Below are 27,579 nucleotides of genomic sequence, written 5' to 3'. Positions count from 1 at the left end.
AAATGTGTGATGTGGTACAAGAAACTTTTTTTTCTCACTTACTTGATATCTCAATTTTGAATTCTTATAACATGTATCTAGTAAAAACTGGCAAGAAGACATCATTGAGGCAGTTTAGTTACAATGTAATGTACCAATTTTTGGAAAGGTATGGAAGGGTGATAAGACCTTTCCCAGGAAGACATAGCCTTACTGTTCCTGATAGACTTATTGGAAAAGAAGCATTTTATCAGCACTTTTTAGAAAGCATTCCAACTTTAGAAGCTAGAACAAAGTGGACAAAGACAATATCACATATGTATGAATACAACAAGAGGAGAAAAGAACCAGAAGATGGTGACTACCTGGTGTTAAAGGATGTAGAGTTGCACTATGCATTGAAGAATGTTTTTTGTAATTTTCATACCATAAAAAATCATTTGAACTTATAATAAATAAGGCTTTATTATGCTTTTCTTTTCATTTTCTTTCATATTTTCTTCAAAATTCATAATACAAGTCCTAAAAATTATGCATAAGAAAATATTTTCCTAAATTTTCACATCTGTTGTGAGCTGCTACCTACAACATTCCTGCTGTTTAAGGGTTAAAAATATGGTATATAATAGTGTAACACCCTGGACAGTCAAATTCTTAGAATTTAATTGTTAGCCTACTATCTTAAGCTCACTTTTCACTGAATGGGTGATAATGGTGAATTTTACAGAAATGACTTCTCCAAAGAACTGTGTTGCACTGCCGATTTTCTGCAATAAGCAGGCTGTCTTATCAACGTAAACTAGTTTTTTTTCTGATCATTCTGTGTACTGTATCATTGACATCAGTATCTCAGTTTGGATAGGACAGTATGTGTGAGAATTCTGGGAATGGACTTGCAAGTCTTATCTCAAGTAATCCCTAACATTCACCTTCATTTTTAACAAGTAATCCTAGCATCCAACCTAACAACTATTCTTAGCATCCATCTTCAATCACGACAAGTGGTAACAGCAGTTGGCTTCAACCCTAACTAGTAATCCCAACTTCATTTTGTACTTCCTGCCATCCAACTCTAAGCCTAATATTTTATTTAAAAAAAAACGAAAAAAAACGATGTTGGACTGTTTATCTGCTGAATTATAATTTTATGCCTTAATATAAAAAACAGAACAATTTTAAAGACTTTTTCAAGTTACTTATAGCTATGCTGCCTGAACCCTCATAGATATTTGTAAGATAATCACAACTATTAACAGTGATTGTAATACTTGCCCAATTATTAAACATCTTCCTACTGTAAGTATAAAAGATCTATAGCGTTTTCTGCCTTGGTTTAGAAAAATATTTTTGATATATATGTCTGTTGAAAATAGCTGACGACAAGGTTACTAACATTTTGATTGCATAAACAAATCATCGGAGGAACTTTTTATCTCATTAACAACTTAATTAAAAATATATCACCGTTCTCCCATTACTTAGTGAAAGTGGCCATTAACGTTTAATTGTGATGTATCTTACTTGGAATTATTCAAGAAAAAATGGTGTTATTCGGTTTCTTGATGTCATATATGTTAGTTTTAGATTTGTAAGAACAAGTGTTTGTAATAAGCGTGTTAACCTGGTAAGAGAAGTGTGGAAAACACTTGTATACTCGTGTGCGAGTATTACGTTATTTTTTGTTTGTTTTTTTAAGACTGAAATTTTTCATTCTCAGTGTTCCTTCGTGTTCAACAGTTGGAACGATCCATCAATAACCTTTAAATGTGATTGGCTTCATCATGTGACATAACCGCATGGGATCTCTGTTTGGTAAAGATTTTATTGTGTCACCGCAAGAGGATTCTTTCAGTTTTCTTGTCTTTCAGACTTTATGTACGTTGCTGGCTTGACGAGTAATATGTGCCTAAAATTATTTTAGAACATCTGTTTCCTCAAGTGCCAGGTATATCGGGGAGGGAGGAGCAAAGTATTCCCGTGGAAATACGGTAGTACCGCACTGTACAGGGTGGCCTGTAAGTCCCTACCCATCCGTATGTTATTATGTTATATTCAATGACGCATGTATTATAAATTTTCTTTTTTTTTTCAGAGAAATATGCCCGATGTAAGCCCATTTACACTTGAAGAGCGTATTGTGACAAGTACGTGGGTACATGAGCGCAAGAATACTGGTGACACCACACAGATACACTGGATACACAAGATATATGGATGGGTAGGGACTTACGGACCACCCTGTATATTAGCTCATTGTTTGAAGAGCGCATGGCAACAGAGCGAATGGAAATTTGGAATTTCCCATTACTCTCCAATATGAGTTTATTACAGTTGTTTAAATTACACATCCGTCTGTTGCAGATAGTACGATAAGTTGAAAGTGGTAAACAGGTATCTACAAATATTCAAAAAATAGTTAATCTATTGGATAGCTATAGAACACTTTATTTAATCATTTGACAGTAACGCTATTTCTGAATATACATAGTTCCAAGAAGTTACCTTAAAATTAGTTGTGACTCGACAAACGTGAATGGTGATTTGTTGGCTTGATTTTGAATGTAAAAAACTAGATGTGTTTCATTTTTCGAGTAGGAAGTAAATAGTTGATAAACAAGATTCCCGAAGGTGGACAATTGTTGCTCCTGTAACTAACTGGAGCTAATATGTCTTTACTGACAGTAAAAAAAACTAATATTTTGTTATGTTAGACAAATGTCAAAAGTGACGCGGTACATGTAAGTGCTGAGATATGAAACACACTCGATGAAAGCACGTGTATCGAGCCTGGATGTGATACATCTTAAATAATTTCACCAGCACGATCTGGGTCTTGATCATAATGCATTTAAAGTTGTCACTTCGTTTTCTTTTTTCAAGGTTGGAAAACTGATCATTACGCATACAATGAAGATACATTTAAGATAATAATAAATAAAATGAAGATAAAAATTGATTTGAAAATCTTTCAACGACTGAATTCAAGATTCCTCTCATTACACATGAAAAATTTCAAATGCTGTTACTTTATTTGACCTTTGGTTATTATACTTCGTTTGTATCAGGAAGTGGTTTAGTTCAAAATGTATAGAGTGATATCAAAGGGCTTCAAACTTATGCCTGAAGTGAATAATGAATTTAGGTAATGAAGTTTGACATACCCGTCACACCAAACACGCTCGCCCTTTCAGCCGTGGGGGCGTTATAATGTGCGGTCAATCCCACCATTCGTTGGTAAAAGAGTAGTCCAAGAGTTGGCAATGGCTGGTGATGACTAGCTGCACTCTCTCTAGTCTTACACTGCTGAATTAGGGACGACTAGCGCAGATAGCCCTAGCGTAGCTTTGCGCGAAATTCAAAACAAACCAAATTCGACGATTTCTCCCTCATAACAGTCACATAATGTCATGAATTCATTGTTACTAGTCACAAGATCACTCATTGTTTTTATTTTATATTCGTTCAAATAAAAAACGGAAAAGATATTGTGATTTTGTTTTTAAAAAGCATGTTTATTTATAATTTCAAACATTTCTTATCTAATGCAGGTTAAAAGTATATAGTCGTTACAATTTTGAAGGTCAGACTGTCAACAATTCTACACAGTGACATCATAAACTTTATTTACTGAATATAATCGATAATCGGGCCAATTGTGCACTATAACAATCGCTAGTCAGTCGTTTGAGATTGTGACATGATTGATAAAACAATAATATTTTGTCTTTTTCATTTCTTTTTGGCTAATGCAATTTGCAAAGTTGGATTGAAAAGAATCTGATATGACGTGTGCAAATAATGTACATGAAGTAAGATAGATTCTCCAATAATCTTACAAGTCTGTAATATTTTACTTTCCTGTTTTTGGAAAGTGTGGACAAAAACAACTTGTTTGTAGATCTTTCAAATGTGTGACTCGTAATGTAGATTTGGTGTCATGTGTAAAAAGTTAAAGCAGCATTTTGATTGAAAATTGTAGTCACATTGATAGAAGCTCATATAATCATTCTATGCGTCAAATTTTATATAACATTTCCATTACAGCGGTACAAACATTTTGAACATCAGGCAAACTTATGATACTTTTATTAATGAAAGTCCATTTAATTGAGTACACGGGCATTCATAGTGACGACGTCTGTGGATTGTACATGACTGACGAGTGTTTATAAATTTGGGCAGATGGTTTGTTATAAGTTCTGCTTGGTTAATAAACTCTTAAATCAACTTATATGGAGTCAAACTTTTAACGTCTTTTCTGATTTTAAGGGGCCGCGCAGACTACCTAGCACACAGACACTTTTTACGACCTGTCGATATTTTGGGGAACCATTGGCTTCCGGGCTCCACTGATTTCGCTGATTTTATATAGAATTTAAACGTTTAGGCGTTACTTTAAGAGCAAACCTTGAAAGAAACTTTAAATATTTTATTCATAAAATTACTACACTTGTTCTGTAACTGGCGTAACTTTGTTAGTTTTTTTTAAATTTGAATCAAAATGAATTTCTTGATATATTAAATTATTTTAATAGAAAAACGCGGAATAAGTTCCGTTATCCCTAACTGGGATAAACCTGAATACTTACTAAGGAATTAAAGCCTGATGTCTTTCTTTAAATATCACATAAACACTTGGGTCAGCGTTTTTATTCGAAAAATAATATAGCGCTTGAGGATAACTAGAATGAGACAAAAGAAGGTGTATATATGTGTGTCTATATATATGTAACAAACAAAAATAAAAAATGCACAAATCAGAAAGATCCCCAGGGTAAAGGCAATAATGTAAGATATAAAATGTATCCTAAGTTTTGGAGGTAAATGAGAAAGTAGGACCCACATTGCGGTGAGGTTACACTGTCTATCAGTATTAATCTCCGTTCGCTAGTCTCTCATGAAGAAGTTCGTAATTAATAATAAAATAATTAAATAATCAAAAGAAATACGTAAATTATGAGAGGGCGCTCAAACCTACAATGTATCACTCTTCATTGCTTTCGGTTATGGGAATAACTTTGTTATATAAAGTTCATCTTTTTTTTTTCTTTATCTTTTGTTTTCTTTTTCTTTACTTTAAAGAGCAGTTACTTTCCCGCAACTGTATGGAGGCAGTGAAGAGTGCCTGCAGATAATTGAGGGCGTAAACGCCCATATTTCGCTATCTTAACTTCTATTTTTTTAATTATTTTATTATATTATTATTTATCAATTTCTTCACGCTAGATTAGAGAAAAGAAGCTGAGGCTTATAGGTGGTTTATCCCAACCACAGTGTGGGTTCTTTTTCCGCAGTTACCTTCAAAACCAAGGATACATTTTATATTCCATATTATAGCCTGTACTCTGGAGATCCCTTTGATTTGTTCAGCATTTTTTATTTTTGTTTGAATTTGTTTTTGTTTATTAGCAAATATCATTAGTTGAAGTTTGGTTTTGTTTATTTTTAACGCAATCATTCCTTTTGATTTTGTTTTATTTTAATATATATATATATATATATTGTTTGAGAGACTATTAATACAGAAATGCCAACCATTACGATTAGAGCGTAATCATTACGATTTTGGTGTATACATTATGACTATATATGCTCATACAGAAAAATATTACCACTTGTTGCAACTCCCAAATTATCATATATTATATAGGCCTATACAATAAAGTGATGAATTGTTCCTTCAGGGCTTGAAAGGGGTGAAAAGAAAATTTCTTGTGAGATACAAATAAATTTTGATAATAAATAAAAGACATAGTCCAAATGGCTACTTGCGATAATCATGTTTGTGCTTGGAATAACAAAAAATATTTGTATCTCCAATGTTTACCAATACTTTGAGTGCGGTGCTTCTCCATTCTGGGTTTGTGGGGGAATCTATAGTTACGTCATCAGTACTTGTCAGCCAATCAGCGCTCGCGTAGATGGGTATTTCTCGTTTTCTAAGCGGCATAGAAACATCAATGCGATCGTTCATAATATGGAAAATAAGAGGCCTCGTTCACCAGATTGTCTTGATATAAAAGGACTAAAACTGTGAATAAAAATTTAGGAAAGAGTATAGTGCAAAATATCCTGTCATTGCGTCAAAAGTCAGTGACAGTCATGCGTTTTGTATAGTTTGTCACATCGATTTTTCTGTGGCGCATGGCGGGATAAACGATTGTTCCAGACATATAAAATCGGCATCTCACCAACAAAAGGCTAAGGCGAAGACAAAAACGATGCAGATACCGACATTTATGAGGAAGAATTTAGAATATGAAAAGGAATTTTAAAAGAATTTTTTAAAATTTATTTATCAAGTACACAAAACACAGTCATAAGTGAGCAATCTATAGCAGTAATAAATAATAATAGTTATAATAATAATATAATAATAAACAGCTTAGAGACATTGGTCAGGCCTAGTAGCCGCAAATGATAAAGGGCTCTGTCTACAATCATAACGCTCAGTCATTTGAAATAGTTGGCGTTTCTGTTAATACTAGTAGAGTTAAGTAAACCAATTTTCTCAAGCAAGATAACTTATTGAGGACTGCTTTTAAAGTTGGGTATAAATACTTTACAGTCATTTGGTAGTTTATTTAAGCAATAATTCGCGATAAATTTGGTCAAAGATATACAAGAATTATATCAGATTTAAATTTCAAATTATTAAGACTGGTTTGTAATAATCTCTAAATGCCTTGGTATTGTATCGAGCAAGAATATAAAACATATGTTTAACGTAAATTAAAGTTTGAAATTACAAGAAAGAGTAGTGAAGAGGAAAAAAATAACTCGGATTTAGTCAATATCTAACACTTTATGTATTTGTTATTGACGACCAGAACAGCATCTAATCCGACAAATAAGCTAAAGGTCTAGGGTCAGAGACTTCTGTAAGATTCAGAAATAGCCACCCCTAATTTGTCACAGCTGTTATGGCGATTATTTACTCACACTCACAAACTACATCCCCATATACCGAATAGCGAGATTGACAATCACTGTTCCTTCCACATAGTGGGACTCGAACTTAGACAAACCCCATTTCATAACCTGACGTGTTAACCACTGGGCCACGTCTGCTAGTTCATACTTTAAAGTTAAAGGTGGGAAAACGCTTTCGGTATCAAACTAATAAGTTGTATTAGAGTCATAGGTAGCAACGTTTTAACTTAATTGAAAATTAGAGCGTTATTTTTGCAAAACTGTGGGCCTAAAGGTTTACAAGTGAATGATGTAGTTTTTTTCATGAACAGTATTTTATTGATAAAGACAAATTGCATGAGATCTGTTACAAACTGTCATGCTAAGCATAGAACCTTTAGTTATAGAAGAAAATTCATAGTGATAACTGCTGTAATATAGTATAGGTATTGCATAAGTAATTGTTATTTAACCTACAGGGTGTGTTCTTAAAACCTACGGGCAATTGTCTTATGCAGTTTTCGTTCTTGTTTCGTATAACTCGGCCAGTTGATGACAACTGAAAGGCTTGTGATAAGACTTTTCAAGAACTGATATTTCTAAATAATGACAAAGATGTTTTTGCATGACAAGTATGAGGAAATCACTTTATCTCAAAATAATAAAGCTATATAGGGCTGGCTATTGAACTTGATAAAAGGAACCACACAAGATAGAGATGGAAGCGAAGATATCTCTTCAACCAGCTAATGAGCACATAGCGGACTAACCGTTTCGACATTACATTGAGAATAAAGTTCCTACATTATTGGCTTTTCCACTTTGTATATAGAAAGCTTGGTGTTTGAATAGCATCTCGGCTTTCATCATCATACCTTTCGTTTAGTTAAAGGCCCGGCATGGCCAGGTGGTTAAAAAGGCGCTCGACTCGTAATCCGAAGGTCGAGTTCCCCAGTAATTCGAATCCCCAGTCACACCAAACATGCTCGCTCTTTCAACCGTAGGGGCGTTATAATGTGACGATCAAACCCACTATTCGTTGGTAAAAGAGTATCCCTAGAGTTGGCGGTGGGTGGTGATACCTTGCTGTCTTACCTCTAGTCTTACACTGCAAAATTAGGGACGGCTAGCTCAGATTAACCTTTAGTTAATCTTATAATACTACATAACTATTTTACAGTAGAGTAACATTTTACGATTGGAAATTATGGTTCTATTTGCTTTCTCGATGAGGTAACCAGTAATGTAGAGATTGTATTCTCCATGTAAAATCGATAAAGCTTAGTATGTTATATGATCATTAACCGATCAGTTGATTTGTCCACTATCTTCCTTATCTTATTTCCTTTTTATGTTCAGCAGTCAGTCATACACAGGGCTTTTATTTAGTGATTATTTTGTTTCCTATTGTTGTTTGTTTACTTTTCCTATGAGTTACAAGATTATAGAGTATATTGTAAAACTTTATAAATTTTGCATAGAATAATAACAAAATAAGCAGTCAAAGATCGTAAGGACTATCAAGTGATGATAAAATTATACAGTTATTGTTAAAACTGTTATGTAGGCACTAGGAATGTTGGAGAAAGATGAGGGTAAAGGAAAATCAGAAATCTCGGATTTAGCTGTTGTCGGTTTTCGGTTTTGGTATGTCCTAGATAACTGAATAGTAGCCTATACATTGGAGAACGACTGTGGCGGGTAGTTATCTATACTTAACTTCCGATTACCCTGTAGAAGAGAGAATCCAAACTACTTTTGTATTGCTATAATACAGTCGCTAGGCCCAGAATTACCAGGTGGTTAGGGCGCTCGACTCGTAACCATAGGGTTACGGATTCGGATCTCAGTCACATCAAACATTCTCGCCATTTAAGTGAGTTAAAGCATGAGTAAACATGGACATATATGTCATTAATATATCATTAAGGAAATTAGTAGCAGTACATCAAGCCGTTAATGTTCAGTTTTGTCATGATGCTAGTTGTGAAGTTAATCACTGTTTTTATTTTAATTACAAAACAATATGTGGATATGAAACAATGATTCTATTACCGAGACCCGGCATGGCCAGGTGGGTAAGGCACTCGAGGGTCGCGGGTTCGAATCCCCTTCACACCAAACATGCTCACCCTTTCAACCGTGGGGGCGTTATGTCAAGTGGATAAGGCACTCGACTCGTAATCCGAGGGTCGCGCAAAATTAAAAAAAAAGCAACAAACAATACGGCCCTCATTGTCATCCCACACAGAGAATACTAGAGCATATTCCGATATTGAGAGCTGATGTTGTTACATGGCATGGTCTAGCGTGTTAAGGCGTGCGCTTCGTAATCTGAGGGTCGCGGGTTCGCGCCCGAGTCGCGTCAAACATGCTCGCCCTCCCAGCCGTGGGGGCGTTATAATGTTACGGTCAATCCCACTTTTCGTTGGTAAAAGAATAGCCCAAGAGCTGGTGGGTGGTGGTGACTAGCTGCCTTCCCTCTAGTCTTACACTGCTACATTAGGGACGGCTAGCACAGATAGCCCTCGAGTAGCTTTGTGCGAAATTCCAAAACAAACAAACAAACTGATGTTGTTGCATTGAAACAACGTATGGTTTTTATGTGCTTTTAGGCAAGAAACGTAATCCTGTTACAAAAACAGAGGAACAAACGTAGCTTGAAACAGGATCCACTCAACGATATTTTTAACCACGTGTTATGTAAAACCCTGCACATATTCAGAACAAAATATAAATTTAAAATAAGTAATAACACTACAGAAAAAATATAAACTTGTAGTACTTTTTAGTACCACAGTATTATATCTTTAACCTTTGAACTTGTACAAAGATAGGAAGCAGCAGGCGTTAAAATGTTTAAAATGTTATCTGTTAAAATTTCATACGTGTTTATTTCATAACAGCTCAGACCACAGTTTATTACCAAACTGTTAACATAATGGAAAACGTTTATTTCCTAACTTATATGCTACTTAGGACATGTCGTAATGTTTGTTTGTTTATTTGTTTTGGAATTTCGCACAAAGCTACTCGAGGGCTATCTGTGCTAGCCGTCCCTAATTTAGCAGTGTAAGACTAGAGGGAAGGCAGCTAGTCATCACCACCCACCGCCAACTCTTGGGCTACTCTTTTACCAACGAATAGTGGGATTGACCGTCACATTATAACACCCCCACGGCTGAAAGGGCGAGCATGTTTGGCGCGACCGGGATGCGAACCCGCGACCCTCAGATTACGAGTCGCACGCCTTAACACACTTGGCCATGCCGGACCACATGTCGTAATTTTACGAACTTCCAAACTCCGGATCAGGTTGAACTGTTTTATCAAACGTTTATTTATTTCTATTGACTTTCCAATAAATTATTTTTCATTTGTGTCCGTTTTCAAGAGTTGTTTTAGAATTATTTCACGTGTGACTATAAGCATCTGTTTTACAAGCATGATTATTGAAAACAAAACAAAACCCAATAGCAAATCTTTACAACTATGAGTTAATGTCACCATAAGTAACACCAGAATTTCAGTTAAAATAACCATTGTTTTGTTTCTGACAACATATTAATTCAATTTAAAACATTTAGAAAACAAAGACCGTTTACTTAAATACTTTTCAGTTTAATGTCTATCTTATAATGATATCGTTAAGTTAAATAATGACCGAAAATTGTTATATTGGAAAACCACATCATACATGTGTATTTATACAGATAGCGTTATGGTTCACGAAAGTAATTGTGATACATACCAGGTGTGAAAAGTGATACCTAGTCTTGTTGTTCTGAGATAATATATTTTTATCTCGTTCATACTGTATTCTTGTTGTTTGTGTATGGTGTTCATAACGAAATTCATTTATTTAAATTAGGCTTGCACTGATTAATATTTTCTTTGCTGACGTTTATGACTACTAAAGCATATCGACAAATACTGATGTTTTGGTTCAGGTGAGCTATAAATTACTGAAGTAAAGTGAACATTAACCTATCGCTGATTTTTTCTGATTGCAGTTATAATACAAATCTCCAAATAGTATTATTTTTGTGCAGTACTTTGTGCAGAAGGCATATAAAAATAATAATAGTTTTTAAATTTTCAAAAAATAATTTGCATTAGTGCTGGTAGAACCGCCTAGTAAAATAAACACATATTTTTTGAATTGTAACTGTAACTTTTGTTGTTTATTTTGGAAGCTTTATACGCGTAAATATGAGTTAATTTATCAAAAATAATTCAGCATAAAATAATTCAGTTTTTCACGAAACACAGTTGTGCTTAGTATCTTGAAATGGACCAGGAGAAATATGGTTTACGCACACTAGTCTAAAATTTTCCTTATAATAACCTAAAATACTTTTATAAACACTTAACGTAGGTTTTCTAATACGATGTGCCGAATGTGTTTACTTTTCACAAAATACGTTTCAAGTTATAATTCCCTTGTGGTTAAAAATTAAAATTATGAGGGAAACGTCTCGATGGCTAATGTTGGTTTATTCCCCATATTGTATATACACAAACGTGTGTGCGCATGCATGTAATGGTGCCTTTTCGCAACCTGATTAATTGCAATGTTATAGTTACAAATAAAACAGGTGTTCGTAACTACAGACGAAAGGATACTTTTTCTTGTCGAATGAATACCTTGATCAGAACACAAGATTCACATTGGATAAGTTTGTATGTTAAGATTGCTTCACATGTAATTCGTTGCAAGTAAAACTATCTCTAGCGCGTGTCGTTAAAATCCAGCATTCTGACATTTTGTTTGGAATAAATACTACACACTAATTTAAGTAACATAATTCAAATATGTAGACCCTTAACTTTGGCTCAACTGACTTGGTTGAAATACACGTGAATTATCCCCTGAGCTTCTACTGCTCTTGATGTAAGCTGATTTTATGAATACAATGTTATATATTTTAATTGTGAAACATTTCTTAAAACAGTTCAACAATTCCCCAGCAAAACAAAAAACTATCTCACGTATATTCCTGTTAACTTTGATTGTTGCATATTGTCATACACTTTAACGTTCTAAAACTTAATGCTACAAAGTTTAGATTTACGCTGTGAAATATTTTCTATCGAACTTGTTGTTATATTTCTTTACGCTTGTCACGAAGCTCCTGGTGTTTGACGTTTGTTTCCTGAAATCAACTTTCTGACAGTCTACATAAGAAGGATATTTAAAGCAAAGCTTCTCAGATTGTTTTGATTTGCGACTCCTTTGTTGCCTTACAATCAACAGACCTAAGAAGGCCTTTTAAGACGATCCATGTTCAGAATTTAGTCAGAACTTGGAAGTTTTATATTTGACCTAACAAAAATTGTGTACTTGTAAGCAAGAATGTTTTTTAACAAGTTCCTTCTTGTGGATTAGGCCCGGGATGGCCAGATGGATAAGGCACTCGACTCGTAATCTGAGAGTGACAGGTTCTAATCCCCGTCGCACCAAACATGTTCATCCTATCAGCCGTATGGGCGTTATAATGTGACGGTCAATCCGTTATTTAAAGAGTAGCCCAAGCGTTAGTGGTGGGTGGTGATGACTAGCTGCCTTCCTTGGCAAAATTAGGGACGGGTAGCGCAGAAAGCCGTCGTGTAGTTTTAGGTGAAATTCCAGAAAAACCAAACTAGTGGATTAAATTACAACACCCCAAAAGTTGGCGGTCATTGCTGTTTGTTATCTGGCTTTATTTAGCTTACGAATTAAGAGCACGTACGGCTAGCGCATGCAATTTTTGTGACATCCAAAATAAATTTAAAACGTATTAAATGCATCATATATATGGAAAAATTTATCTATAGAAAATGATGGGAATGGTCTGTAGAAGTTTAATATAGGATTAGAAAAACGCCTGAAGTTCATGATTCTCGGTTTTAATAAATTAAATGTTTGTTTGTAATTTCGCACAAAGCTACTCGAGGGCTATCTCTGCTAGCTGTCCCTGATTTAGCAGTGTAAGACTAGAGGGAAGGCAGCTAGTCATCACCAGTCATTGCCAACTATTGGACGACTCTTTTACCAACGAATGGTGGGATTGACTGTCACATTATAACGCCCCCACGGCTGAAAGGGTGAGCGTGTTTGGTGTGACGGGTATGTCGAACTGCATTACCTAAATTCATTATTCATTTCAGGCATAAGTTTGAAGCCCTTTGTTATCACTCTATACATTTTGAATTGAACCACTTTCTGAACCAAAGTGTTTGGTGCGATCGGTATTCGAACCCGCGACCCTCAGAGTACAATTTGAACGCCTTAATCCACCTGGCCATGCCGGGCCTTAATAAATTAAATATTTGGAATAAGTTAAATATGCAAAGCTGACTAGTTTCTGGTATTTCTATTGTTTCGTATAAAACCAGAGAGATCCAACTGTGTTGTACTTTTTATTATTATTATTTAACTTTCGAATCTTATTGATGTGGATAGTTCTTTGGTGGTTAGGGCGCCCGACTCGTAATCTAATATTAAGGTCGAGGGTTCGAATCCTCTTGCACCAAAGATGTTTGCCCTTTCAGCCGTGGGGTGTTATAACGTTCGGTCAATTCCACTATTGGTAAAAGAGTAGCCCGAGAGTTGATGGTAGGTTGTGATGACTAGCTGCTTCCCTCTAGTTTAACACTGCTAAATTGGGGTCGGCTAACGCAGATAACCATCGTGTAGCTTTGCGCAAAATTAAAAAAAAACAGATAAACAATACGGTCGTCAGTGCCGTCCCACACAGAGAATACCAGGGCACTCTGCGATATTGAGAGTTGATGTTGTTACAGATAGCCCTGGTGTAGCTTTGCGCGAAATTAAAACAAAGAAACAATATTTTGGTCGACCTAAAGGCAAGTACCAGTCTCGGCATCTCCGAAACAACATTTAAACAAACGTGGATATATGGCAATCCCTGAGATATTCGTTAACTAATGAAAATAAATTTGATTTTTTTTTTTACTATAACAACAGTAAATGATTTTCAAACTGAATATAAGAAGTGCTTATTTAAGTGAAACAGTACTTGTTCGGTATAAACAATTACTTTCATGTACATGCAACAACATGAATAAACCACGACAGTGTAACTTAGAATTAAGATATATGACACTATTGCAATATATAAGGAGCTTCAGGCCTATAACCTTCATTTATTTCTATTTAAAGTGTACGCGTGGCTCTTATATCACGAATTGTTGTTTTTAGCACAAAGCTACACTATAGACTCTCTGTAATCTATCAACCACAGGGTAATAAGCCACGGATTACCACTAACGGATATCACGAGCTACTCGATTTCTGTTTGTGCTACATGAACGTACGACGAACTTAGCACGTGACCATCTAATTCTTCAGTAGAACGTCTTTTAGAAAGCTTAATAAAAAATCGACGGTTTAAGTCTTAAATGTTACATATATACGTCGTAGAAAGAACTTTCACGCTGTTTTTTGCATTCTGCACAAACTTGCTTGTGGATTATCTGCAGTTACCGTCGATAATTTAGAAGTGAAACACAAGATTGAAGGTAGCTTAGTCAGTGTGAAGTGGAATTCACTATCGCCTGATAAAGTTTCCCATAATAATAGGATGAGCATTTTCGGTAACGGGATTTGAACCTATGAGTCACAAGTGGCAAGCAGAGCGCCATAACACTGACTGACTCACTGGCTTGTTGAAAGAGAATATTTTAATCTTGCATGGTAACGTATTTTCCCTTATTTTCGAAATCTTGTATTTTATAATATTATCCAGCGAAGGAGTAATGGCAAAATTAACCATCTCGCTACTGAATTCAAAAAGAGAAACTGACATGTATTGTTGACCTTTGACACTTGGATACCCAAGCTTTCTTCTGAATTAAATATTAGCATGTGTCATCAATGATCAATTTGTGTGGAATTACATCACAATAAAAATGCTAACAATAATTTTACAAATTACTGGACAGTAAAGAAAGATTTGTACACTACCCATTATTGGTTTTACTATGTTATATTGGCAAATGAACAAGCGACTAAAAGATCGCAGTTCAATGACAATAAATATATCACCACTGCCTCAAAGATCCAAATCTATAAATAGCAAAGATCTCAAGAAAAGAAGAGCAAGTCCGCATACTAAAACTTCCTTCCATATTTCATTATTGAATCGGTTTAATGTTACAAATGTTTAATGTTTACTTCTGCTGTGATTGGATAAATGATATTTTATAACGTTAATATAACACATGAAAAAATCGTATGAGTTACAACAGAATTAGTATTTTTTGGTGCTATTATTATTGGGAGTTCGCTATTACTCATCTTGCACATCTATACTAATCCAGCAAACATGACGACAAAATATTTTCATCTGAAACAAAGAGTGTGAAGATATGTTTCATTAAAATATTTTAAACGGAAATTACAGTAATTACACGTTAATGTTCGTATATATGTATAGAGATTGTTGTGTGTTATTTTTCCAATATTTTAATTTATATTTTGCCACTTTGAACCTTCGTGTTTTCGTAACATCGTTAAATTAGACGTTTGTATTGTTCGCTAGAGGGAGTTTTCACGCGACATGACGAGCGCATGACGTTTAAAATTTACTTGAAAATTTGGGAAACGATTTGAATGAACAACATTATAGTATTCTTTGATAGATTGTTTAGGTAGAATATTCTAATTTCAGGAAAAAAAAATTACCAGATCAGCACAATTTTACACATTGATACAAGATGACATGTCTAAAATAATTTCGAGTGACGTGGCTCCTGGGAATTCTCTCTTGTTTTTCAAATAAATAAAATCAACTAAACCCTAGTTCAATCAACACGTAGAAAGGTCAACAATAGTAACTAACTATCCACTTGCTTGAAAACATTAGCTCTCAGTGATGTCGAGAAACCCACTTGTTGAGAAATTTATATGCAAAAACGGCTCGTTTGGGTTGAGAAAATATTTTACATAGAAGAGCGAACAACGTTTCGACCTTCTTCGGTAATCGTCAGGTTCACAAAGAAAGAGGTAACTGACCGGAAGCTGACCACATGTTTGAAAGGGGTTGTGTAACTGAGTGTCGGAATGTAGAGGGCGGTATTAGATGTTTGAATATATAATTGTATTTATTTTATTATATTAATATAGGTATAAAGGCGTTCCTTTATATTGGTTTATTTTGGGTTTAAGTTGTTGTATAAGTAAGGCTTCTTTAATTTTGTGTTTGTTTATGTTTGTTTCTTTATTTAGTATTTGAGTGTTTTCTATAGTTATGTTGTGTTTATTTGACTTGCAGTGTTCGAAAACGTGTGAAGGTGACTTTTTATGTTCTTTGAACCTGGTTTCCATTTTCTACTTGTTTCTCAATATAGAAGTCGTGGCAGTTATCACATTGTATTTTATAAATAATGTTGGTGTGGTGTTTGTCAGTGTAGTTTTTACATTGTATAGACCTCAGTTTTGTGCCTGGTTTTTGAATAAATTTGGTATTAACTGGAATGTCATATTTTGTTACTAGTTTTTGCCAAATGTAGGTTATTTGTTTGCTGATGTCAGGAATTCTACAAAACACATACTTAATTTTTTCAATCACATTAACTCTATACATCCCAACATTAACTTCACATGTGAACAGGAAGAAAGCAATCAAATATTATATCTTAACCTCACAACTACAAGAACCGACACACAATTCAAAACAGAAGTCCACCGAAAAATCACCCATACTGGACTATACATTCCTTGGGACTCAGTGCATGAAACAAAACAAAAACTCAACATACTAAGAAACCAAATAAACACAGCCATAAAACTATGCTCACCAGATAAAATTAACGATGAATTAGACAAAATAAAACAATACTTCATCAACATCAATAAGTTTCCTCCACAAACCGTAGAAAACATTATACGCACACACCTAGACAGAAAGCAAAATCAACCAACTAAAGTAAATATATCTCGCGAATAGAAAAATCACGAAACCATATACTATTGTATACCATATATTCCTGACATTTTGCCGGGCCAAAACGTAAACGCTCCCGGGTGGGCTCGAACCGCCAACCTTTCGGTTAACAGCCAAACGCGGTAGCCGATTGCGCCACGGAGGCGTCATATAATGAAAGACTACTGAAGAAGGCACAATCTGAAGTAATTTTCAAGGTGACTGGGTGAAGTGATAAATCACAAGCAACTTACATTGTAGTTTATACGAAGAGGACCAGCTGTAACAATATTAAACATCCTCTAAACAGAGAACAGTGACAACTATGAAGCATCAGTGGCTTTCTTATTAAAAAAAAAAAAAAGTTAAGAGTGTCGCATCAAACGTAAATCACTAAAGTAAAGTTTAGAGGTAAATTGAAGACAAAAGATAAGTTGTTAACTGAAATCATCACATCACATTACAACGTTCCCGCGTCTGAAAGAGCGAGCATGTTTGGTATGACAGGGATTCGAACCCGCGATCCTCAGATTAGGAGTCAAGGGCCTTAACCGTCTGTCCATGCCAGCCATCCAAATACCTACCTTTCAAAGTTGTGGCGTATTACAAACTCTGACTTGTGGTATTTTTGTCTTCACCAATAATATAAAATGACAGTTTGTGACAACGATAATTATTCCTCTGGATGGTTTAAATTCGAAATGTTAAAAACGAAACGAGCTTCCAAAGATGCCTGTTATTACTCTGTAAACTAATTGTTCAGAGGACAAGTGAGCAACGAGTTTAGAATTTTTGAATATTCGTGTTTGACAACTAAATGGGATTCATTACAACGTAGTTTCTTTTACAAATTAAATTATTACACCTAAAAAACGTTGTCATGGAAAAAAAACTATTATTTTCATTCATTAAAATTTAATAACTGCATATTCGTATTAATGTGCATTTTAATGCCAATATACGAATTTCTATTGGAAATATTTCGGGTAATGTTGATTAATGAAACGAAATCCTGTAAAGCAGTATTTATTTACGTCATTGTAAGTTCTAATATTACAAATCTTTTGACTGATTATACAAATACGTATAATGAAATAAATTTGTGCATTTAACTATTGTGTTCTTGGTAAAAGCTATTCCTGCTGAAGGACAACAAGATAACAATATCAAATTTTAAAATGTAATGTCATTAGTACTAATGAAAAACGAAAACAGTTTTTTTTTCAATTTTAAATAAGTCAAACTTATAAAAATATCATTTTCGTATCAAGTTTTAGTATTTCATGTGAATTCCGTATACGTTTAACACTAAATGAAGTCGCCCGTCATGACCAGGTGGTTATGGAACTCGACTCGTAATCTGAGGGTCGCGGGTTCGAATCCCGGTCGCACCAAACATGCTCCCCCCTTCTGCCGTGGGGCTTTATAATGTGACGGTCAATTCCACTATTCGTTGATAAAAGAGTAGCCCAAGAGTTGGCGGTGGGTGGTTATTACCAGCTGCCTTCCTTCTAGTCTTACACTGCAAAATTAGGGACGGCTAGCGCAGATAGCCCTCGTGTAGCTTTCCTCGGAATTCGAAGAGAAACAAACACTAAATGAAAGGATCCACTGAGCAGCATATTTGCCAATTCATATAGGAAATAATTTTGTCTGTAGAGTTGGCGGTGGGTGGTGATGACTAGCTGCCTTCCCTCTAGTCTTACACTGCTAAATTAGGGATGGCTAGCGCAGATAGCCCTCGAGTAGCTTTGTGTGAAATTAAACAAAGAAACAAACAAACATTTTGTCTGTAGCTCTATCACTGTCTACATATTTTAAGATAAATATTGTACAAGAGTTGTCTTTTACAAAATAATGTGTTTTGTCGTACACACCCACCATGTGTTTGACATGTTTCCTTTAGCTGTTTTCCTGGTGTACTCAATTTCCTTTGATGATAAATGTTTTTCCTCTTTTCTACAAAAAGGAGTGTGTGTGTTTTTCATAGCAAAGCCACATCGGGCTATCTGCCGAGTCCGCCTAGAGGAATCGAACCCCTGATTTTAGCGTTGTGAATCCGTACAAAAAGGAATGTTTGCTTCAACACTCACAACTATTTTTCGACTTTAATTTTATCAGTTTTATTTGTTGTGTTTTCCAAAACCAAGCCAACTATTGCAATTTCGTTAACAATATATTATGGTATTAAATATATTAACAGTCAAAAAGGAATTTGAACAAATTCAGATGTTTCTCTAGCATAATTTACTTTATATCAGTGATCTCATTTTTAAAGAACGACTTGGTTTGTCAGTAACTAAATGATTTCACTGTCTGTTCATCTAACGATTCTTTGCTACGGTCATATCTGACTAAACAAACAAAAAGTATACAAAACAATGACATGGTATGATATGCCGCCGAGCAGTGATTATCTGTCTAGTTGTTGATAAAACTATTAAAATGTTACAACAGTATTAATCTCCGTTATGCAATGCTCTTAAGTGTTTGTCTATCGGTATGATGGCTCGGCATGGCCAAGTGGGTTAAAGCGTTCGAGTCGTAATCTGAGTGTCGCGGATTTGAATCCCCTATCTCACCAAACATGCTCGCCCTTTCATCCGTGGGGGCCTTATAATGTGACGGTCAATCCCACTATTTGTTGATAAAATAGTAGCCCAAGAGTTGGCGGTAGGTGGTGATGACTAGCTGTCTTCCCTCGAGTCTTACACTGCTAAATTAGGGACGGCTAGCGCAGATAGAATTTGCGCGAAATTCAAAAACAAACAATTAGTATGACAGTTAAAAGTTATTTGACATAATAGAAGAAGGGACCATAAGTGTATAACCACATGGTGAAAAGGGTGAGTATGGGATGTTGAGTTTGCAAATATATGTTGAATTATATCATAAAGACGGAGATAAAGGATAATGACATATCAGATTTGAACTAATAAGTCTATAAATAACCACATTGTGTGTGTGGGGAGGCATAACATAATCGGTTGGAATAAACATATCTGCAACCGCATTGTGAGGTATAGGAAGAGTATGGTATATCTGATTTGAACGACGTGAACCAAGGTAGTGGTTCATAATAGGGATTGTCCATTTGTTACTTTTTATTACTATTTAATATTGTTCCAATGTCTGCTAGCTTACAGCAAAAATGGTTGTATGCACTGTAATAAAACCTGAGCAGTTTTACTAAACATGTCATCACGTCTTGTGTAGTTTTAAGTTTATTTGACGACCTAGAAAATAACAACGGCTGTTTACTTGTTGATATCCAGTCACTTTGATGTTGTCTGTGGTTTATATGGAGCCTCATAATCTATTACATGTATACCTATATAGCAGGGTGCATGCCATGAATATAATTTACTGTTTATGTGGCAGGCACGGCCCATGTGCCATACCAGTTATTAACGTATTGCTGCAACTGTATTAATGCCACGTATAATTTGTTTATATAGAGGGCTGCTGCCCTTTAAGATACGACGTTGCTTATATTATCACTTTTCTTTCAACCACTGAGTGTTCGATTTCACCCATGTTTCACAAAAATTTGAGCTGTTTTCCACAACAGAAATATTTAAGCCGTTGTTTAAAAAATAGCACCAGTTTGAGTTTTGATCAATAGTCACGGTTATGGCTGGTGGTAACTGAGATTTTTATAGACATAACAGATATAGTAGCCATCTTTGAAGCTGTCTATAAGATATAGCAAGAATCATACAAACAGGAGAAAATGATAGCGATTCTAAATAAAGGCGAAACAGACGTTTTGAAACTATATATTTTATTTATGAAATATGTAGTTTTAGGTAGAGTTTACAGCAGCGACCGATCGCCAGTGTTTAAGGTCGTATAAGTGTCACAACCAAACTTAATCAGAAATGGAGGAAGGGAAGATATATTGGTATAATCGATTCATATTTGTTAATTAACACTTTTTCGTCCTTGTAGAGTGTGCAGAATGCCACTTCAAGAGAAAATCTAATCAACTGCAAAAACCCAGTAAGCGGCCTTATTATGGTACACTTTCTTATGTTTGCACTGAATATATGTGCATCCATTTACAGCTTGAAAAATTCACATGGCTATCTATATATCCGGCTTTACAACTTGAATAGTATTAAGCTTCCATGGATATAGATATAAATACTAGCCAACATGTATTGCATATGTATGCATGTACAAAACTCCTGCAGTTGCAAAGTCCAGTCTATGGACTTCCAATCCAGGTTTACGGACTCTCCATATACATGTGATATGTTGTTCATCATGCATCATAGTGATCGTACGTGCACTACGAATATTGATGATAATATTGTGGTAATTAAAAAAAGCACAATGACCATCCAATCTACATGAAGTCAATCCAAAGGTTATCACTGTTTCCCGAGAGAGCAATATACACTAACTGTGTATTTCATTAAACTAAACGGTTTCAAAAAAGGACAATGTTGCTATTTTACAGATTTATATCTATGATGGAGATAAAAACCGAAAAAAACAAGACTGTGAAAACTGTTAATTTGAAAATGGGAAACGGAGACTTTCATAGATGTAAAAGTATTTTAAAAATTAATTTAGAAAGGTAGAATAGAGGTCTTCAAAATGTACAGAAACAAGATGGGTAGGTTAAAGTGAAAATACAATTGCAAAAAAGTAAATAAACAAGTTTAATGTTTGAGATATAATGTCGACATTACTTAACCTCCAAATCCGTGTTTTGAGTCCGTGCCTAAAAGCTGTAATAGTTAGAAGAGTCAAAATAGGGATTTATAATTTGAAGAAATAATGTCAACACTGTCGCTAATCTTAAGCTTGTTTGTTTATTTGTTGTACTTATATTTTCACTTTAAACTACCCATTTTGCATCTCTACTTTTTGAAGATCTCTGTAAACAGCCCTTCAGTTGTCAAAATCCAAACTTTACAAAAGCTAGTTTGTTTTTGCGTTATCATGAAGAGACAACAACGCATGGTTTTAATACAGAAGTCACCTGCATGATACATTTATTTAGATCACATTTTATGTGGCTCAATGGCACGCTTGAGGGCTTATAACATTAGAAATTTGCGTTCGATACCCTTGGCGGACACAGCGCATATAGTCGATTGTGTGGTTTTACGAGCTTAAACATAAACAAGCAAACGCTGTTGATAATATATCACAGGAAAAATAGAAATAAACGGTAACGTAAGATAAGTATTAACAAACAAGGCTCCAAATTTCGTTGTAGAAATTTGAATATTTCGTATAGTATCCAAAACATATTTTAGATATCATTGCTAATTATTTCAACACATAGTGATGATCCAAAAAAGTTCATATTCTATTTCATTTGATTATGTTTGAATAAAGTAAAACATTTAAGACGAACGACAGTGACGAACACCCTATTTTAATTTTAACACACAATTAATTGGTGATTAACATCTGGTTATCAAGTATACCATTATAAATCGGCATCTTATGTTTAACATCTCTACATAATTAACCCTGCCATCCTTATTTGGAGATGGGTTAAATACCAAGACATATATAGACGTAATTGCACTTAGATTCTTTAGTAAATCCATTCTTCGAACAATAATGTCGTAACACCTCCCACTGGGTTGTTATTTTCCAGTTTGTGTGACTGTGGCTTTCTCAGGTGTACTGATTTCGCTCAAGTTGTCGGGTAGGATCTACAAAAATAACAACTACAGATGATATTGTGTGAAATAAGTAAATCAGTATTTTCCATTTATTTACGATAGCACTTTTTACTGGGACGTTTGTTTGTTTTCGAATTTCGCGAAAAGCTAGTCGAGGGCTATCTGCGCTACCCGTCCCTAATTTAGCAGTGTAAGACTAGACGGAAGGCAACTAGTCATCAGCACCCACCGCCAACTCTTGGGCCGCTCTTTTATCAACGAATAGTGGGATTGACCGTCACATTATAACGCCCCCACAGCTGAAAAGACGAATATGTTTGGTGTGACTCAGATTACGAGTCGCACGCCTTAACCCACCTGGGAATGCCGGGCCATTGCTGGGAAGAGCTGTCAGTATTATTGAAGTAGCTAGCTGCTGCTGAAAAGAAAAGAAAAAAAAACTAATTAGCATAAAATAGGCTTTATTTTGCGGAATGATTCTTCTTACCACCTGCACGTGTTTGTTTTATATTAGTGGGGTTTTGAGTTCTTTTAAATACATCATACAGTATTTTAACTTAATTTAATTACATGAATAATGTTAAAACATTTTGCACAATTTCATTATTCGAAATTATGAAATAGATCAACAGGTTAATGATTATATGTGTTAAGTATTACTATAAAAAAGGCCCGGCATGGCCATGCGTGTTAAGGCGTGCGACTCGTAATCTGAGGGTCGCGGGTTCGCATCCCGGTTGCGCCAAAGTTGCTCGCCCTTTCAGCCGCGGGGGGGCTATAATATGACGGTCAATCCCACTATTCGTTGGTAAAAGAGTAGCACAAGGGTTGGCGGTGCGTGGTGATGACTAGCTGCCTTCCCTCTGGTCTTACACTGCTAAATTAGGGACGGCTAGCACAGATAGCCCTCGAGTAGCTTTGTGCGAAATTCTTAAAAAAAAACAAATAAAAACTACCAAAAATGAAATTCAAAAGAGAATCTGTGACGTAGAGACCTGATGCATTCTTTGATTGGCTGCTCGCAAAGAATTCGTGATGTCTTAGTATAAATTTCGAGCTCTCACCCTATTATATTTTACCCCCCAGCGGCATGTCTACAAACTTACAACGCTAAAAACTTGGTTTCGATACTTGTGGTGGGCAGAGCATAGATAGCTCATTGTGTAACTTTGTCCTTAATTCAAAATAACAACCTACCATATTTTACTTTCTTTAACTTTATCAAGGCCAATTGTTTGAGTGCATGATATGTTGTTATTTTCTTGTACTTTGGTATTTCCAAAGCTTGAATTCAAAACTTCTCACACAATGTCTCACCAATCACTGTGATATAAATAGATAATAGGTATAATATCATGCACACACATGCATATCTTTGTATATCTAGCAATAAGGTGAGTTTTGTCTTTGAAATACTATAATCCCATTGTTTCGAGAAGAGCAAAATAAAAACACAAACTTGGAATTTTATATTCCATCATCCATCTCAGCCTTGGGGGCGTTATAATGTTACGATGAATCTTACTATTCGTTGGTAAAAGAGTAGCCCAAGAGTCGGCGGTGGATAGTGATGACTAGCTGCCTTTCCTCTAGTCTTACACTACTAAATTAGGGACGGCTATCACAGAGAGTCCTTGTGTAGCTTTGCACGAAATTCAAAAACAAACAAACCGCTGACCTACCGGTGAGGCTACTTGTTGAATTCTTTCCATTTTTAGTACCAGAGTATATTTTGAAGTGGTTTCGGTCGTGACGTCCCTCAGTGGCAGTGGTATGTCTGCGAACTTACAACTCTAGAAAACGTACTTCGATACCCGTTGTGGGAACAGCACAGATAGTCCATTGTGTAGCTTAGTGCTTAACTGTAAACACGCAATCAGTCGCGACACGTATATTTGTAATATATTTATCTCTCAAGGTGAACCAAATTATCATGGTGAACTGTTTTTTTTATACTTGTTTTCCAGAGAGAACCCCAAAGGGCATTTAATGTTGTAGATCATTGTTATCAGTTGGTTTGTCTGTGATGTCCGTCTGACAATAATAAATGATTATATTTTCAACTCAAGGTATTAATAAAAATGGCTACTTATATAAAAAGTGATACCTGAGAACGGTTTTTCGAGTTTTATGTTTTAGCCTCTTGTATTCTGCGCTCTTTCAAAGTTTCGCGAAGTTAAAGCAAAGGTGTTTTGCGTAGAAATGTGATGATTTTAAAAACTAATTTAGAAAATGCCAATCCCCGTCACACCAAACATGCTCGCCCTTTCAGCCGTGGGGGAGTTATAATTCGACGGTTAATCCCACTATTTGTTGGTAAAAGAGTAGTCCAAGAGTTGGTGGAGGGTGGTGATAACTAGCTGCCTATCTTCTAGTTTTACACTGCTAAATTAGGGACGGATAGCGCAGATAGCCCTTGTGTAGCTTTGCGCGAAATTCTAAACAAACCAAACCAAAACCAGAAAATGCCTTTGCGCTATGTTGGTTAAATGTTTGTAGAATAAAAAAACCCAAAAAACTTCCTAAATAACCATTCTGACGTCATTGAAGCACTTGGGTAATCGTCAGGCTCATCGTCACGATTGCGTCTTTGTCCCTGCTGTCTCGTGTACGTTGTGTTTGTTCGTGCGTGGCATTAGCTTAAGTGATGTCAGTCTCTATAGCGGCGTCGCCTACCAACCAGCTGACTTGTTCACGTGGCAGAACCAACTCTCTCGGCAACGTTGTTATTCCAGCCTTCCGACCACTGATCTTTTCTGCGGACGAGCGCTTGCAAGGCCTGTGGGTCATGCAGATATAAATATTTTACCTTGTGATGCATTTGTTAACTTAATCGAAGGACTATTTTAATATCACATAGCGTATATTAAAAAACATGGTTCAAGTAGGTAAGGAGATTTTAATTTTTTAATTAACTTGTGAAATTGTTATATTTGCTCTAAAACTGCCAAGCCAGAGCTGTGCCGTTGATGTTAACGTTCGGCGCATATATCTTCCGATATTTGTCGTATCTGCCTCCGGGATGTCTGACACTTCATGTCTGTTTTCTAATTTTTCTCTCTTATGAAAACTGCAGGGAATATTATTACATATATTCGTCTAGGCTATAAAGGTGTATTTTTTATTGTGTTTTTTATAGCAAAGCCACATCGGACTATCTGTTGAGCCCACCGAGGGGAATCGAACCCCTGATTTTAGCGTTGTAAATCCGTAGACTTATCGCTATACTAGCGGGGGGCCGGTTACAAAATAAAGCGTGTTATAACTAATAGTGTTTCATTGTATAACATCCAGGTTTAAAATCAAATTTGCAAAAATATTGTTTTTGATGTCATCTAAAGCCCTAAAGGCCCGGCATAGCCAAGTGGGTTGAGGCATGAGACTCGTAATATGAGGATCGCGCATTCGCATCCCCATCGCACCAAATATGCTCGCCCTTTCAGCCGTGGGGGCGTTATAATGTGACGATGAATCCCATTATTCATTGGTAAAAGAGTAGCCCAAGAGTTGGCGGTAGGTGGTGATGACTAGTTGCCTTCCCCCTAGTCTTACATTGCTAAATTAGGGACGGCTAGCGCAGATAGCCCTCGAGTAGCTTTGCGCGAAATTAAAAAAACAAACAAACTAAAGCTCTAAAGCTAAAAGCCTGTATTGATATGCTTATCGTAAAGTAGAACTAGACAACGTATTTCAATTACTAATGGAAGTTTAACATATTTATAGTTTATTGTACTTTTTCTAGTGGTGATGCAACACTGCACAGCCTACACATTTAATTATGTTCATGTTATACACAAATATAAGTTTCATTTCCTGATTCCATCAAAACAGACTTGCAATAGCATGTTTTAAAAATTAGGAGACATATCACAATAAGAGATGTGAAGTGCAACGTGTATAACTATATGATTTAACAAATGTATTATTGTGCGCATCATATTTGGATTTCAATTACGTACCAATAGTTATTTTTGTTTATGTTCATCTTTTTTTCTTAACCTTATTGCATATATTGCCTGTTAGGGATTTTGTGTTGATTTAATTTGGTAAAGCTAGAATATTTTCGAAATCGTATGCGGTATGAATGGTTGTGGATAACATTTCCCAGTACGCCATACTTATTTTACCTCTACTTTTGCAATAACCTATTTTCAGTCAGAACTTGTGTAAGCTATGGAGGAAATCGAGGTTATAGAGACACAGCACAAATGCACTAGTTAAAACAGGCCACATATATTACTAGAACGAAATGAACTAGTTTATATCTGTTTTCTGGTTTCATTTTTTGTACTGAAGTTTTAAGTTTTCATCGTGCATTCTACAGATTTTATCATAGTGATTTAAAACAGCAATTATAGTAATTTAATAACTGTCCTTAAGAGTTTTGAACACAAGAGATGGAGCTGTGTAATTATGTAATGCTTTTTTTATATTGTAAGCATTGTTATGGAAAATTGTTCAGTTTGTATCTGGAATGGAGTTTGGGAACGAATACGATATACGAATGATGAAATTCAGGTGAATGCTAAAGTTTCATGTCGCTACCTGGTTGGATAAGCAACTTGATATATCTATGACAGGCTATATCCATGTCTAAGTTCTAAAATCGACTATTTAGTTTCACAAGATCACCATAATTTTTACAAAAAACCTTTTTACAGCAAGCAAAAAAGTGTAGTATCCACGTTTAGGAAATGTCTACGTGTTTTTGTCTCTATCTCATAAGCAGTGGAAAAATGCATTTTCAATATTTAAATCATGAGATGATGAAAAAAACTTTGACGTTGACAAAGTGAATCGGATTGAATGGGAGAAAGATTGTAGTGACGCACAATTAGTAATAGCAAATTATAGTTTACGTTGTACTTCACCTGATTTAAAATACTGCATTTTTTATGTTGTATTCGATTTATATGTCAAATATACTGTAAACACGTTAGTAGTGAGATTTTATTTATTACTCAGGTATACAAATTTAAACTTCATAAAATATATTTTAGTTTTGATAATGGATTTTCCATAATTCAGCTAGCAGATTTTGAAAATAATATTTTTTTTTCAATCACATAAAGAATTTTTACAAGTCAGGAAGAAAAAATCTTGCATAG

The 27,579-nt window shown here is 35.3% G+C and overlaps 1 protein-coding gene across 7 annotated transcripts in view; it reads left to right on the top strand.

Moving 5' to 3' along the window:
• Positions 1-27,579, top strand: part of LOC143252088 (ribosomal protein S6 kinase alpha-5-like) — a 126,409-nt gene that overhangs the window by 35,322 nt on the left and 63,508 nt on the right. The window contains exon 1 of one of the 7 annotated variants that reach the window (XM_076503701.1): positions 24,984-25,359. The exons of the other annotated variants lie outside the window; for them this stretch is intronic. Within the exon in view, the coding sequence (XP_076359816.1) occupies positions 25,347-25,359 (13 nt within the window). The 5' untranslated portion in view covers positions 24,984-25,346. Of the gene's footprint in view, positions 1-24,983; positions 25,360-27,579 lie in introns of those variants that run through there. 7 annotated transcript variants of the gene reach the window in all.

The sequence above is a fragment of the Tachypleus tridentatus genome, chromosome 6 (genome assembly GCF_004210375.1).
Source record: "Tachypleus tridentatus isolate NWPU-2018 chromosome 6, ASM421037v1, whole genome shotgun sequence".
In the NCBI taxonomy this organism is placed as follows: domain Eukaryota; kingdom Metazoa; phylum Arthropoda; class Merostomata; order Xiphosura; family Limulidae; genus Tachypleus; species Tachypleus tridentatus.
This window is presented reverse-complemented; position numbering and strand designations above follow the sequence as displayed.